Source organism: Anser brachyrhynchus (assembly GCF_964034855.1).
Source record: "Anser brachyrhynchus genome assembly, chromosome: 18".
In the NCBI taxonomy this organism is placed as follows: domain Eukaryota; kingdom Metazoa; phylum Chordata; class Aves; order Anseriformes; family Anatidae; genus Anser; species Anser brachyrhynchus.
This window is the reverse complement of record NC_137711.1, coordinates 1,596,075-1,611,991: the sequence shown is the minus strand read 5'-3', so window position 1 is coordinate 1,611,991 and position 15,917 is coordinate 1,596,075. Positions and strand designations below refer to the sequence as shown.

The 15,917-nt window shown below is 60.1% G+C and overlaps 1 protein-coding gene across 6 annotated transcripts in view; it reads right to left on the bottom strand.

Moving 5' to 3' along the window:
• Positions 1 to 15,917, bottom strand: part of SLC39A11 (solute carrier family 39 member 11) — an 87,217-nt gene that overhangs the window by 16,516 nt on the left and 54,784 nt on the right. For all 6 annotated transcript variants that reach the window (XM_080561087.1, XM_080561085.1, XM_080561086.1 and 3 more), the window contains one exon: positions 4,802 to 4,871. In XM_080561087.1, the coding sequence (XP_080417213.1) occupies positions 4,802 to 4,871 (70 nt within the window). The remainder of the gene's footprint in view (positions 1 to 4,801; positions 4,872 to 15,917) is intronic.

Below are 15,917 nucleotides of genomic sequence, written 5' to 3'. Positions count from 1 at the left end.
TGGGTCCAGGGCTCCAAGGTGCTCACACATCCTCTGTCCTACACGGGGCAAACTGCAGAGGGCCAAGAGATGGATGTCAAGAGCAGGGAGAGAAGGCACCCAGGCAAGGAGCACAGCGCGCAACGTGTGCCTACAAAGATCCCAGCAAAAAGCTCGCCGCCGTCCCTGCTTCCAGCATTTCCGAGGTTTTCCAGCCTTAATAACAACCTCTCAGCGTATTTTTAAAATTCTACACACCGACAACAATCAAATAGCACTGGGGCTGCAAGATGAAACGCCCAGAAGCTACACGGCACCCACGCAGAACGGGAGGCGCTGAGCGCAGCCGGGGAGGGGGAGCCCCCGGCACCTGCGTTCGAGGTGGGAGCAGCGACACCGCCCGTCGGAGCGCGCGGCATCCCGAGGGATTATCTCCACCGGGGATGGGACGGAGGAAAACCAGCTCCTGGTGCCGATTCCCCAAGGAAGAGCCTCCGAGGAAAGGAGAGGAGAGGTTCCCAAGGACGCCACCTCCCTGTCCTTGCTCGCATTTCTATCCAGGGCACGGATTCTGTGCACATCAGTGGGATTTGGGGAGAAAAAACAAAAAAAACCAGGGCTATGCCCTTCCTCTGCTGCTGGGGGACTGGGAGCGGGATGGTGAAGGGACACGGTGGAGGCTGTGACAGCAGAGTGGGCACACGTCTTCCTGAGCTCCCCTCCCTGCCAGCTCCAGCCATTTCTGCCTGCAAACCCCCACGGGACTGGGCTGAGGATCCCCCCCAGCATCCATCGGCTTAAAGAAATAAACGACGGCCGCTAAAGCAGGTGGTTTTGTCCTCTAAATGCCACGAGCTTGGAGTGGGGGGGACCACCCGGGCTGCACCCTGCACCACGGTGCCAGTGGATGGAGACGCCCAGAGTGCGGCCAGCCCCGGGGAGCAGCCCCGGCCCCCTGACCGTGACCATGACCCTGGCACGGCGCTGCCGGCCGGCACAGCCCCGTGTCCCGCAGTGTGCCCGCAGAGACGCATGGATTTGGCCCGTTTTGCCCTCAGCGGCTCCAGCCCCATCCAGTTCCTTTTAAATCAGCCACATGAGGTGGGGAGATTTGGTCAGTTGTTTTTTTTTTTTCCCCCTCCCTGCTTTATGCAAAGAGAAAAGGGGTGTGGGGGGGTAACAGAGCTTTTTTAAGCCCCGGCTGCCCTCCTCTTTACCTTCCTGCCTGGAGGGCAGCCAGGAGCAGCTCGCTCCTCCCTGCGCGCATCTGGAGGGGACGGGTCGGGTCCCCGTGCCCAGGGCTCACCGCGCTCCCCGGCCGCCCACGCCGGGCACGGCTCCTCCTGCACGGACCCTGCTTTGTCCCGAGCGGCCGTGTCCAGCCCTGGGACCGTCCACGGCGTGCTTACAACCGCAGGGAACGGGGCAGAGCAGCCCCGCCAGCACCGCCTGGGGCTGCTCCGCAAGGCTCAGAGGGACGGGACACGGAGCGACCCGACGCGTGCTGAGGACCAAAACGGGTCCTGGCCCCGCAGCACCTGGAGGCTCCTTCACCCTGCACTTCTGACATCCCCACGCCGGTATCACTGAAAATCTGCCCGGTCCTGGCAGGCCGGCAGCGCTCAGATGTTACTTCAGGCACCTTACACCCTAACAGCAGCGCAACACGCTCTGATAAAAGCCCTCGGCGCGCCGCCCGTGGGGACGCAGCGGGGACAGGCAACCTCCGCCCGACCAAAGGAGCGCAGATTCTCGCACGCTGATGCAAAAAAAGGGGGCTCTGCTGCGGAGATGTCCGGGCTTCCCGCACGCCCCTTGTTCTGCAGCCCCCCTGCAAGCAGCCGAGCCCAACAAGCGGAGCAGGAACGGGCTGCGCACGCCCGGGGGCAGCAGAGCAGCGCGGAGCCGCGGCACCGGGATGCTCCCGAGCCCCCTGAGGAGCTGCGGGGCGCGCGGGAGCCCCGGGGGCCAGATCCTGCAGGGACCGGGCAGGATCCTGCGGGAGCCTGGTGTGGGATGAGGCGGGCGGCCGAGGCAGGGACCCTGCTGTACCAGCCGCAGCAGCTCCGCGCACGCCGCTGCTCCCGCGCAGATCTTGCTCGAGATGCCCAAGAGCCCGGCGGAGCAGCCCAGCACCTAAAGCCTGGCGTCCTTCCCGCTGTGCTTTGCAGAACACCTGGCGCTCTCCCCTTTTTCGTAATTCCCTCTCTGCAAACACGCTTCTTAAACGCAAAGCTTACAGCTCTGGAAACAGCCCTTCAGGAGGCCGCAGGGACGTGCGTCCCCCGAGCCCTATGGCGAGCTGGAGGGAGCCCAGGCTCCCCACGAGGTTTCGCCCCGCTGGGGGAAATGCGATCAGTCAGCATCCACGCGGTGCCGGCAGCGCTTCCCGAAGCCAGCCAGCATCTCTCCATCCAGCAGGGAAAGTCCTCTGGTGGCACGGGAAGCCGCGGCGGGCCCTGGGAACATCCACCCGCCACCGCGTCCCCAGGCGCTTGCGTCCTGGCGGGCTCCGAACGCGTCAGAGCCTTCAAAAACGCTCTCGCACGATCCAAGGTTTGAACTAACAAACCCTCCTGAAAGGCAGCTCACATCAGCCGCGGCTCAGCGCGGCAGTAACGCAGTTACTGTCACAGCCGGGGGGAAGAAACGACGGCAGAAGGGAGGAGGGAAACTGAGTCACGCATCCATCTCGGTACGACGCTATTTTTAAAGTAATGGACACGAGGGAGATCGTAGCTGTCACGGCCCCGAAGCGCCGGGGCTGACCTGGGGCAATTTCCTCTTCAAACGTGTCAGATTTCCCTCTGTTTCTCACATTAGAGGTGGAATCGCGTCGGGTCTGAGCTGGTTTTTAAGCCCGTGTAACGCGGCTGGGCCATCTCACCAGGTTTCCAAGCCGCGACCCCACGCGCTTGGTGCTCGCACTGAAGTCCTGGAACAACTCGAGTGCTGGGCAGAGAGGGGCAAAGCTGGGCTGTGCCAGGCGACGCAGCCCAGAGCTGCTCTGCTCTCCTGCAGTTTTGGGGCGCTTACGCCCCCGGCACATCTCTCGTGGCCCCAAGGACCCTGGGGCTTTGTCCCCTTTTGTCCCAGGCACCACCGGGACCCCACACTGCTCCCTCCTCCAAGAGCCCGCGACAAGAGAAATCTTTATTCCTGGATATTCGCAAGTGGCTTCCCGGAGGAGAAGCCACACGGAGCGGCTTTTGTTCCGCCCGCAGCTGACAATGACAGACAGATTGATGGCAACCAAGTTATTTTGTCTCCTTTCGCAGCTGACAAAATTCGCGCTGGTATTTTCCTGGTACAGACCCCACCTTTCATCTGACATGATTAATGCCGTTGTAAATACAGAGAAAGAGCCAGCTGCTTCTGCCTTCTGAGCTTTCACCGAGCAGCTGATAAAAAGCGTCCTTTTGTTCGAGCATCCCTGGAGTCTCCGCAGACTTTCTGAGCAGCCTTTTATTGCAAAGAGGTTAGAAGAAACGCGGTCGCTGGGGCTGGCGTACCGTGCCTTGCTCAGCGCAGGTCTGGATGCGACCTGCTGCAATCAAAGCGCCAGCCCCTGCCCTCGGTGGGGTCCCCCCATGCGCAGCGGAGGTGCCACGGGCATCACCCACAGGCTCTCTTTGCTCGTGTCCCTTCCAGGCTCTGCCTCTTTGCTTGGTCAATGTGAACGCGGCAGGGGATGGTGGCAGCACGGGGGGGGGTGTGAGGCTCCCCACGCAGCCCTGGGACCCCTCGGATCCCACCTGGCAGCACCGAGGCGGCTGACGCTGGCACGCAACTGTGCTTCCATCCACCTGCCAGAGGGGCTGGGAGGGGTATTGCACAGGCTGAACGCACCGCATCCCCCCCCCCGCTGAATATATTATAATGCAGGTCTAGGAAACAAAGGGCAAGCGTGGAACAAGCCTCAGATATCAAATTCAAAGAGAAAAACAAAAGCATTCGGTGAGAGAGCGCTGAGCACTGCGCGCACCTCCCTGCCCCTGCACGGCGAGGCCAGCAGCCGCGGGCAGCCCCCCGGGGTGGCACAGGGTGACGCACGCTGCCCCCACCTCACTCCTCCCAATGAACCGAGCTCAGCAAGAGAAGCGACGCTCTGAAACACCACGGTCCCGTCCCGGGCGTTTCTGTGTCCCCGTGACCGGTCCCGGGCACGAGCCCAGCTCCTGCAGCCCCCAGCACCAGCCCAGGTCCCTGCTGCGGGTGCAGACAGCAGCCCCCAGCCACGGCAGGCGAACGCAGCAGCCCCTCAGCACCCCCAAACTCACGGAGAGGCACCCGCAGGAGGGTGCTGCGTCCGAGCCACGGGGTGCCAGCAGCGGTTCCAGAGCCAAGCAGCTCCTGCGGCTCCGCTTCTCACCAGGCGTCCTCATTTCTCCCTTACCTGCACCACCACCGCTCGTTCTTGCTCGCTACCGCCTTTAAACTCTCGCTGCTGGCCCTACGGCACTTGCCCGGCAAACATTTCACTGCGCCCTTGTGCCGGTTCAGCCCCCAGAACCAGACGGAACGGAGCTGACACAAGCTGCCCCCTTTCCATCCCTTTCCCTGGCACCGTTTATCTGCCCAGCGATGCAGAAACAAAACCGTTTCACAAGCCAGGCATCACTGACGGAAGGGCTTTTCCCCATCTGAGACAAGCACAGCAGCTACAAAAATTCAGCTGCAATGGGAACCCTTCCTGCGCCCTCTGCCCACACGCGCACTTCAGTCGATGCACCGGCAGCAGCGTTGGACAGGGGACAACCTCCCGGAGACGAAGACGCGCAAAACCCCCGACACACGGAGCAGGAGCAGCGTTGTGCCTTACCTGGCGCTTTGGAAGGTGGCAGACGCTGATTTTCCAACAGCCCCGAATCCAACTCCCACGGCCAGACCCTCTGAAACGGGAAGGAGAAAAACACCGCGGTCAGATCCTGCAGCAGCCCCGAGGCCGTGCCTCCTCCTGCCCTCGAACGGAGCTCAAAGCAGCGCCGCCAGGGGAGCAGAGCCCTGGGGCAGCCCACCACCCCTCTCATTTTAACCCAAGTTCTTTGCAGATCCTATTTCTGTTCCCATTGCAGCTCACACACCGCAGCGAGGGGTGCCACAGAACCGTGGGCAGGGCAGCACCGCGATGGGAAGCTCCGGGCACACAGGTTTGCTGCCTGTTGGGAAAGCGCCAGCCCAACGCTGCCACTGCCATGGGACCTGCACGCGCTCCCACTGCGAACCCGACGCAGCGCAGCGGTCTCCTGGGGAGCTAACACACAGGAGAGACCTTTGTACTTACATGGGACGGGAAAAGACCCCAACCCCAGCAGCTAAAATGGTATTTTGATAAGGGGTGTAGCGGTGCAAAACACCCACGTAGAGATTGAGGCTGGGCAAAGCCCTCCGCAGAACCACGCACAACGCGGTGCCGTGGGGGAGCTTTGCAGGAGAGAAAAAACTTCTCCTTACAACCCTGGGGGCCACGCTCGGCTGGGACCAGGCTCCCAGCAAGAGATTTCTGTGTCCTGTGCCACAATTTGGGCACGACGCCTTTACAAACAGTCCCAAAAGCAGGAGGAAACCCAAACTCTGCAAGACATCATGGCCAGCCCGAGAGAAAAGAGCCAGAGGTGGAAGCAGGTCACAGTGCAGGGCAAGTCCTCCACGTCCTCCCCGCTCCCTCCCTGCCCTTTCTCCTCACCCTCTCAAACTTTTTCTGGCCCTCCTGCTGCTGGAACAGCTCCCTCGTACCTTCCAGGTACCTTCCACCTCATTTGAAGGAGGCGTCAAAACCGCTGCCACTTTTGCCTTTGTTGGCAATTCACGCTTTGTTTCTGCAGCTTTTCTGGCATCGCTCCCCTCCAAGTCAGGCGGGGCGGGGGGGGGAACAATTCCAGGAACAAAAGCAAACCTGCTTGCGTGGCTGGATGCTGGGGAGGGTTTGCCAGCCTTCAAGGAGGCGATTGCCCGCTCCGACAGCCACGCAGGGGGCAGCGGGGGCTGCTCAGAGGCACGTTCAGATAGGCTGAAAAGTCCCACGGCGTGTGCCTGTGCGCTCGGGGATGAGGTCTCAGAGGAGCAGGCCCGCGTAACGTTTGTGGTCTTCTGAATTTCCAGTTGCCTTGGAAACACCCCACGAAAGGCAGCGCCAACTCTCGTTATCAGCATTTGCATCCTCTGCTCCAGGCGTAGAAGTCGGAGCACGCCACGAGCCCCCAGAGCCCTGATCCGAGCTCCGTGCCAAGGCTCAGGACGGAGACAGGGAACGCGGCCCCAAGAACCAACCCTGCGCGCGGGTCCCTGACCCCTGAGCGTCCCTAAAACACCGTGGCTGGACGGTAACTCCGCCAGTAAAACAGTCAGAGCAGCCCAGGCACGCGGTGGTGCCAGGGGAGATCGTGTGCTTGTGCAAAGTGCTTGTGCAAAGCGCTCGTGCAAAGCACAGATGCAAAGTGCCAGTGCAAAGCGCTCGTGTTCCCCGACAGCGCCCTCCTGGAGGATGCACGAGCAGCCCCAGAGCCACGGGCAGGCTGCGAGTGCCAGGAGCTTTGCACCTGCAGCTGGCGATGGCTTTGCACGCTCGGCGTTCACACAGCGCGCAAGCATTAAGGGAGGGGATAGGGGAAGAGCCTTTTCAAGACATTTAATGGCTGCGGTGAGGACACAATGAAGCGCTGCACAAAGGAGTCTGGCACCGCTCCTCCACAACGTTTCTTTTGAAGTGAGACTTGCCCAGAGAGCGAAATTCAAAGGACGAGAGCGCCAATTTGTGTAAATAACGAGACGGAGCGGAAAAAACTACAGCGATTTTCCCTGCTGTACGGCGAACCTCACGGAATACGCGGCTCAGCAGCACAATTAATGGAAGTACAAATTACATACATACGGAAACAAATTATGGGCAATGAAAAATCAACAGATGGTGCGTGGGGAGCCGCCTATTCGGAAAGGGAGAAGCGGCGACGGTGGGAGCTGCAGCACGGTCGGGAAAGGTGACAGAGCAGCGTCGGGTCCTGGGCTCGCCCGGCTCCTGCTTCCCAGGAGAGGGGCGAGAGCTGGGGCAGCACAAAAACACCCAGGCATCAGCAAGGGGATGGTGACCCCAGGCCGCCACGAGCCCCAGACACCGCGCCAGCCAGGCTACGGTGACGAAATTAACTGTACCCCGCCAGAGACGTCAAAGCCGGAGCCTTGCGGAGCAGCGAGCCCGCTCACAAACCTAACGGGGAAGCCGCCGGGAGGCTCGCTGCCAGCCTGCCCCACGCTCGGAGCTCGCAGCAAGCTCGGCCCCCCCCCGGCTGCAGCCCCTCTCTCGGGCGTCCTGCACGTACCCAACTCATAAGCAGCCCGAGCGGCTGCCTCGGGGCGGTAAAGGCACTAAAAGGGAGGTGATGCTTCTGCGCCGACCGGCACGTGGTGGTCGTGCGAGCGGCCGGGGGGACATCGGGGCGCTGATGGGGCTGGGGGAGAGCCTCCTCGTTACCTGCCGGGGATTCAGACCCGAGCCCTGGTTCGGGGCATCGTCAGGCTTTAAATATTACCTGTCCGACCGCCGAGGCAGAGTTCCCAAAGGAAACAGATCCCAGACGATCCCCAACGACTGAGGGACGTGATGGGCCACTGCTCCCCGCGGGGCGAGGCAGAGGCCCCACGGCATGGGGTGTCCCAGGGTGGAGGCAGGCGCGCGGAGCCCACAGGGGACCTCTCCGTGCCGCAGAGGGATTTGCAGAGGCTTCCAGGGCCCGAAGCTGTCGTCGCCCCTCTTGCACCCATCAGACGGGGACACGCAGGGGCTGCAGGACCGCGGGGAACAGGCCCCAGGCTGCGGCGCGAGCTCAGCACCGCTTCGTGGGGTCGCAGAAAGCAGGAACAAAATTGTGACCCATCCCAGCCCCCGTCAGGAAAATGCTCCTATTTCAGCTGAACGAGGGGATTTTGCCTCTCTTGGACCCCCTCGGCTTTACAATTCAAGACGCTTTAACCTGATAAGGCATTTCTCAGGGATCAGAGACTAATCCTGCGCTAACGGAAGGATCAGCACAAACCTCTCGGTTTGCGGCGCTCATTGCACGAACACGTTTTCATCTCCGCTCGTTACCCTCTGCTCATTCTCCCACAGCTGACCTCCCCCCCCCAAAAAAAACCCTTCAACACCTCCAGCAGCAAAGCCCAAGGCCCTAACTGTGCTGAGGGGCACTACAGGGCCTCCTGCTGCTTCTCCTGCTTGACTTCTGCCCCGGCACCGAGCAGCATCCCTCCCGTGCTCTCCTGCTCTCCAGGGTCAGTTTCCCCCAGGGAAAGAAGCCGCAGCTCTGCCGTGGGTTGTGTGGCCGTGCAGAGCCCCCAGCCCTCATCCTCGGAGGAAAAAGCCACGGCAGCTTTAAAGTTCAAAGGATTAGCTTGAAAGCGGGATGGCTTACTGCATCCGTCAGACCTCTCCCTTATCACCCGCCGCACAAGCCCCGGTGAGCTCATCAAGCTGAAGGAACCGGGTGAAATGAAACCGACCGCTGTTTTAAATCCCATTCACCGCAGCTTACGAGGCGGGACCGGGATCACGGCTCCCTCCGAGCGGGACCTGGACCTCTCCTCGCTGCTCCCCGGAGCAGCCCCGCAGCGCCACACGAGCGCAGCGCCAACCCAGGGACACCTCGGGAGCTCGCTCAGCTCCTGCCGTTTCCAGCTTCGTTTCCAAGCGCGAAACGAGCTTCGCAGCACCGCGGGAAGCCACGCGTAATGCCCAGGGGAAGGCCTGCTCACAAAGAGCAACCCAAAAGCAAAAGCCCTCCGGATCCCCCAGAAACCCAAACTACCAAATAGCGAGCAGCGCTCACAGAGCCTTCATAAATTACAGTATAGAGCAAATTAACCCCAGTTATTGTTACTCTTATATGCCTTAAAGAGCAGAAAAATGAGCATAGGCTGGAGATAGGGAACAATATCCTATTGCAATGCTAAAAAACAAAAAAACTCCAGCAGACCGAAGGACATTCCTGGTTCAACCTTTGTCTCCCAGAGGGCACCGGCCGAGGGACAGAAGGGGACGGGGCAGGAGATGGTTTGCAGGAAGCTAAACCTGAGCTTTGCGACTGCTCCAGCCCCCAGCCCGCTGCTGCTCAGGACGGGAGCTGCTCCCCTGCGAGGTCTCTGCAGGACCAAGCAAAACGCCCCTGGAAGCGCCGCCCGGGGCGACAAACGCTCCCTGAAACACCGAAATTTCCTTCTTGTTCACAAGGAAACACGGAGCACAGGCTGCGGATTAACATCACCGCCTCTTCCACTCGTTGTTTTATTACTAGCGCGGCAAGCACCTGTTTTCTGCTCCTTCCTCCCCGTGCCTTCCGCTCCCCAAGAGGATGCGCTCGGCACGGCGCCTTCCGAAAAACGCACCTGCAGGAAACTGCCGGGGACGTAGCGCAGAAAACTGCCGGGGACGCAGCACAGCCCCCCCGGGGGAGGGAGCACGCAGGGAGCCGTGAGCGCTCTCAAACCTCTCCTCCTGCCGGGGCCGGCGAAGCAAATCCTCCTGGGTCAGCGCACGAACGCGCGTCCTTTGGGAAGGTGCCACGGATGCCGACACGTCGTCAATTATTCATCCCGGCCTTTGAAGAACTGGAAGCTCCTCGTGGAAAATTGATCTTGCTATAACGAGGTTTGTATTTCTAAGAGAGTTTAAGCATGTCCCTGTCTCCGCTACTCAAACTCTCAGTTTTTCTCCCCGAGATCAAATTCCCGTTCCCACTAGAGAACATCTTTTTGCCATTACTGCAAAAGGAAGTGCAGAGATTACCAGATTTCAGTGAGTTTCGCATCTCCACACGTTCCCCATCGTAAGAGTAGCGAGCAGGAGGTTAAAGCAGTTTTAGAAAGACTGCCTTCCTTTTTGAACTCGAGCTTGAGAGCAGTAGATCTCCCTTTGCATTTGAGACACAAACCCTGCAGCTGCTCGGAGGCAGCCTTCCCTAGCCCCACGCACACACGCAGCGCTGCTTCCCACCCCCTTCACTCCTCAGAAGCCGTGTTTTTCCCCCAAAGCCCGGGCTGTCACAGCGGGCACGTCTAGCACAGACCCCAGGCTCCCGACGTGGCTGTCGGAGCGCTCTCGGCCCTGACCTTCTGCTCGATGCAGGCGCCGCAGCCCCGCTCTGCAGCGTGCCCCTCGGGCCGGGTTCTCACCCCCAGGGGCTGCTCGGATCCACCGATGGTTTTGCTGCACCAGGAGTTTGCTCCCGGCTGACAGCAGCCGCAGACGGCGTGGCCGAGCCACCTACCGACGCTCGTCATGCGCTCGAAGGACACCGAGGGAAATGAAGACCAGCTTGCCAACAAATTAAAATAAAGAAACCAGCAAAAACACAGCGCATGGCACAGTGAGTCAGTGGCAAATTATTCAAACCACAGCCAGATGAACCCGTAACCACCTTCAAGTGGAGCAGGAAAATCCATGCGTGCAAAACATCCCTCCGTGCCCCGCGAGCACGGTGACGCTAAGGCATCCTGAAAGACCCCAGCGCGGATCTCCAGCAGGAAATCAGAAAATCAGCATTGCAGAAACCAGACTTACAGCAGGCCGGGATGCGCGCAGCCACCCTCCAAAGCGGGAATGGACAGGGGAGGGTGAAATAAAAGGGACATAAAAAGGGCGGAGTGGTGCAGAAGGGGATGGAGCCGGTCCTCAGCGGGAGAGCAGGATGGGGACGTGGGGGAGCAGCTACTCAGTACCGACCCAGGAGCTGCTCAGCCTTCTTGGAAAGCTAATTATCCTCTTGCTCCTCTTCTGCTCTCGTTAACACCTTTGTGACACCTCCCGGCTGCGGGAGCAGGGACTACTGGCTTTGGCAAACAGGGAGCCGGACCCCCCAGAAGCGAAGCCCCCCACGTTTTCAAGCCCCCCACGTTTTGCGTGAGGTGCAGGCACCGAGCTGCCAGAAGCTGAAAAGCGCCCAGAGGGCTCGGTTCCACCGCCTCCATCGCGCGGGACGAAGCCCAGCGGCGCGGCTTTGCCTCCGGGGACCCGCGGAGAGGTCTGATCCGAGCCGCACGTGGCTGGCAAGCAGCAGATGGGCGGCAGGACCGAGCCTCCCATCACCTGGAAAAACAAACAGCCGAAATCCCCGCTGCTCAGGTGCTTAGTGCCAGGACGGACGAGGAAATAAAACCCGCTGCTGCGCGCAACGCCACGGAGCCACCCTTCATTAAAGGGGGGTTTAAGCTGCAATCCCATCCCAGCGCCTTATCTGGGGGATGCCAGGCAATTTCACAGGAGCTTTGCGTGAAAAAAGACTGCAGAATTGGGTCCTGCCGAGTGTAACCGCACCCACCCGCGTAGAACCGCTCAGGCTGAAGTGTTTGGTTTAAAGCAGAGGAACAAGAAGGGACCCACGAGGCTGAGCTTGGAGAAAACCTGGTGGGATGTGACACGGGACACCCAGGGGTGCCTGATGACGACAGATAAGGGAAAAAGCAGCCCGAGAGAATATTAAATGGGGTCACTAAATAGGGCAGAATTTGGGTAGGATGAGGTACTTCCCCCATGCCACCTGCTGAATTACCCCACAGGAGCCAAACCATCCCCATCGCATTTTACTCCTCTTTTCTCCCCGCTTTCCCCAAAGCAGAACAACTCGGAACAAATCCTCCTTGCAAACCATCGGGCAGCAACGGGTAAAAACGTGCTGCACGCGGCCCAGCGCTTACAAATGAGGGACCTCCTTTTAAAGAATTAACTGCCCGACGTCCTAAAGCTCCATCACAAAAACATGTCCCTGGATGAACGAACCTCTTTCCGAGCTAATAACCCAGAACTACCCGAAAAGCAGGGACCGACCACACACCCTGCCTGGCACCGCCAACCCGAATCCATCACCGGTATTTAATGTTTCATTTGCTAGCACGCAAACGATTTCTCAGGCTGCTGCTCACAGATATTTAACGCAACAGACCTAAAAGATCTGATGGGGATAAGAAAGAAAAAGAGCTTCCACATGCATATTTCTGCACATTTTCATCCCAGCTGGTGAAAGTACTGTATTTAATTGGCTTTTGTCACCTTTGTGGCTGTTACCTTTCACAAAACGCTGATCGTCAACTGAAAATGATGCCGCAGAGATAAATGTACATTATCATTCTCCGCTGGCTTTCCAGGTGTCTGCCTACAAATGAGTTTTTGAAATATGAGCTGCTGCCAGCGGGGCACCAGAGACCTGCGACTCACTGCCACCCTGCCCACGCGCCCCCCATCCTGCAGGGCCGCAGCCCCCCTGACCCCCGCGGGGCGACGAGCTGCCTCGCAGGCTGCACATGAAGTCTTACCGACCGTGTCTGCGTAATACGGGGAATTCCAGGGAAGTCGGGCTCGTCTCCGCACGCTGCTTCCCCAAGGCACTGTGCTGGTGGCACGGCACCACGCGGGGCGCAGCAGGGCACCCCCGGCACCCTGCAGCCCCGTGCCTCCCCACGCTCCCCCCCCCCTTGCAGAAGCATAACGACCCCGAGCAAGTCCTTCCCATTCATCGAGGTGCTTAATCCGTGCCAATGTCAAAGCACTGCTGACGAAGCTGCAATTACCAGGGGGGTTAATGAAAGGTTCAAGCAACCTTTACCCGAGCGAGCTGTGTGGGATCGCAGCTGAGTCACGGCCGCGAAATGCTGTGGGTGCCTCCGGCACGCGGCTCTCCCCGCACCGGGTCCTGCCTCTCCTCTGCTCCCCTGGGCAGAGCTGAGCTCCCCCGAGCTGCTGCGGGCGCAGAGCACGCACGAGGTGCCACCCGTGCGCACGGGCACCTTCCCTCGGCCTCCCTTTCACCCCGTTCTCAGGAATTCAAGCTCCGAGCCAATCTCCCCCTTTTCTCCTTTTTCTTGCCGCAAACAGTGCCCCTCAACACAAAACCGAGGTGCTCCAAGAGTCATCATCGAGAGGAACGCGAGCGGCACGAGCGGCACCGGGAGGCGGCCGTTCGGAGGGAAGCGTGCGCAGCGGCTCCCTCCCAGCCTCACGCTCTGCTGAAGCACCGGGAGCGCCGCACGCGCGTGAAATTCAGCAACCGCAACACGTCCTCGGTGCCAACGGACCAACGAAAAGCCCTAACGCAAAGCGAGCGTTGCAAACTCCGAATATATCTCAGAATTATTCATATAAACAACCGCATTTCCTGTCGGTTTAATAATTGAGCTGCGGTACCACACTCGTTGCCCCAGCCTCCTCTCCAGAGGCTAGGCGCACGGGAGCTCCTGTCCCAGGAGAATGAATTCGATCAGGTTTGTTAATGACAAAGTAACCAGGCTGGAAATCCAATCGTCCCAGGGAACACCCCTCTGACGGCTCAGCACGCAGCCTCTGCACTGCTGCAGCTGCCCACAACCCCCTCTCTCCATACCCTCCTCTTTGGCCAAGGGCTACCTGTTCGCATCCTCGCACCCACCCAACGTCTGCGTGCGCCCCAACAGAAAAACCCGCCGCTGGTTTGGGTCTGACAAGCTCCAGGTGGAGTTTGCTGCCTTGGTTTTAAAAAGCCGCAGCCCCCAGCACCCTACCTGGCACCCTCCCGCGGAGCACGTCGGACCCGGCCACCGCAGGTAAGGCAGCATCTCGTGGAGGGGACGCCCGGGATGTGTCACGCCACCCTGGGGGGACACAGGGACAAACCTCACCGAGAAGCTGCCCGTGGCCGTGCTGCCGCTAAGCGGGATGACGGCGGCACTGCCTGTGCTCGGGGACGAAGCTGCCACTCGCGGTGCAAGCGGCACAGCAGGCGCGCAACCACCCAGCAGCCAAGCGCCAGAACCGAAGGACACCGTCTGCTCCTCTTCCCCCAGACGGTCCTAAAGCAGGAGACACATAAAAGGATGGGGAAAAACGGCTCAAACTGTTGGGAAGCCATAAAGAAAAGAAAGCGCCCTGGGTCGAAGCGGGCAGCTCTCGCTCGCAGGGCTCTCCCCAGCCAAACCCCACCCTGCAGAGGGCGGCGGGAGGGTTTGGCACTGGCTGGCCCGCAGGCTGCACCGTTCTCCTTCCCAGGTGAAGCTGCAAACAAGGACATTTCAAATCATTTTGACGTTTACCAGGCCTTGGTGCAGACTTCCCTCCTAGCCCAGTTTCCTCAGGACAAAAGGAGGCGGCAGCGCTCGCTGCCAGCCCCTGCGCCTTCCTCGGGGACGGGCGATGACGCAGAGCAGAGCTCCAAAGCCGCGTCCTCTCCTCCGCCCTGGCTGCGCCTTCCCTCGGTGCACTGACCTACAAGTTTTGGGGCTAAATCTCCCCTCCTGTGCACGCAGGGAGAGAGGGACCCCAGGAACCACTGCCCGAGGGCTGCTGTCCGTCTGTCCGCAACCCCACGCACAGTCCCAGGTGGGGACCAACCTGGACGCTGTCTCCTGAGGGTGCAAGGAGCCCTCCCCAACCCAGTGCAGCTCCTTTGCAGGCTCATTTGTCCTTCTAGATGTCACCACCTAAAAGTTTTTCCATTTAAAATCTCTCCTCTCTCGCCCGTAGCGATGCCCCGCTGTGCCACTGAAATAATTCCTCCCTCCTCTGCTCGGTGCCTTCACATTTGTTCCATATTTAGCTCCCAGACTTCACTGCTCCTTACACTTCTGGGCTTGCTTTTTTCCTTCCATCAAATAAAAAAAAAAAAAAAAGAAATCCAGCCGGTTAATTGGTTTCTGGTACTGGGAAGTGGAGAAAAACCTTCAGGTGGCTCCACGTGAGGTTTGGGCACCGGGAGGGCGAGCAGGGGATGCTGTCACTGCGGGGGCTGCTCCCGCTGCCGCCTCCAATTTGCTTCCTCGCAGACACCTCCGCTTAACTCTGACACTTGAGGCAGAAACATTGCAGAAGTCGAATTAGGCAGCAAACGCGGAGCGAAGGGACTGCATGCAGAAAAGCAAGATGTTTCAGGGCACAAAGGACAGGGCTGGGGCAAAACCGACTCCTCTGGCTCCGCGCGCAGCTCCTGGGGAGGGACTGGGTCCCACCCCGCACGGTGCCTGCCTGCTGCTCTGGCCCCACGGCATCGCAAAAAAAAAAAGAAAAAAGAAAGAAAGAAAAGAAAAAAGGAAATTCAGGCTGGGTTTCCTTGGCAACGTCACCCTGGCTGGAAGCATCCCCTTGTGCCTGCCGATGCCCGTTTCCCGAACGTCGGAGCGAAGCAAGGCGGAGCACCGCTGCCCGTTTCCACCGCCCGGCAGAGCAAACGCCTGCCGCTTCCCCTTGCTGCCCACACGTGCCCGCTGCAAACTTTCAGACGCCCGATGGAAAATGCCTCGGGCTGCAGCCGAAGCCACCATGCACCAGAAGCTGAAGCCACCAGGGGCCCCGTGCACCAGAGACCCCCGAACAACGTGGCTCCACGCAGCGCCCTGGGTGTGCGGGCGGCTGCAGAACCTGGCTCGGTCCCGTCCATCTCCCCTTCAACGTCAGGGGCAGGCACATGGGCTCCTGTGGGGTTTCCACGCTGAGGATCACTCCAACCCCACGCACCCAGGACATCCCTTTCTGCATGCCGCCACGGCCAGCTCAGAGCAGAGCTGTAGGAAGCCCAGGGGCAGCGCTGAGCCCCTGCTGTAGGACTGCATTTGCCGGATCCCCACCCAGCTGAGCGCTCAGCGAGTCCTCAGGAATCTGCGGGGCACGCGAAGGATGCATTCCCCTGCAGAGGAGCAAAGTGTGAACACCAGCACGTGCTTTTCTTAGCACCTGCTCACACAGCAGAGCTTCCTGGGGTCCCCGTGGCGGTGGAGAGCAGAGCACGCAACGGGCAGAGCCAGCCGAAACAGCCACCCGAAAAACCTGCCAGCAGCCGCCGTGCCTCTGCGCGGTGCCGAGCAAAGCAGGGAGCCTGCCCCCCGAGCTCCGTCCTGCAGCCTTCCCTCCTCCCTTGACAGTGAGAGCACAGAGAAAAAGAGTTTAAACTCACACCTCGCTAATTGTTATTTGCGATACACCAGTAACATTT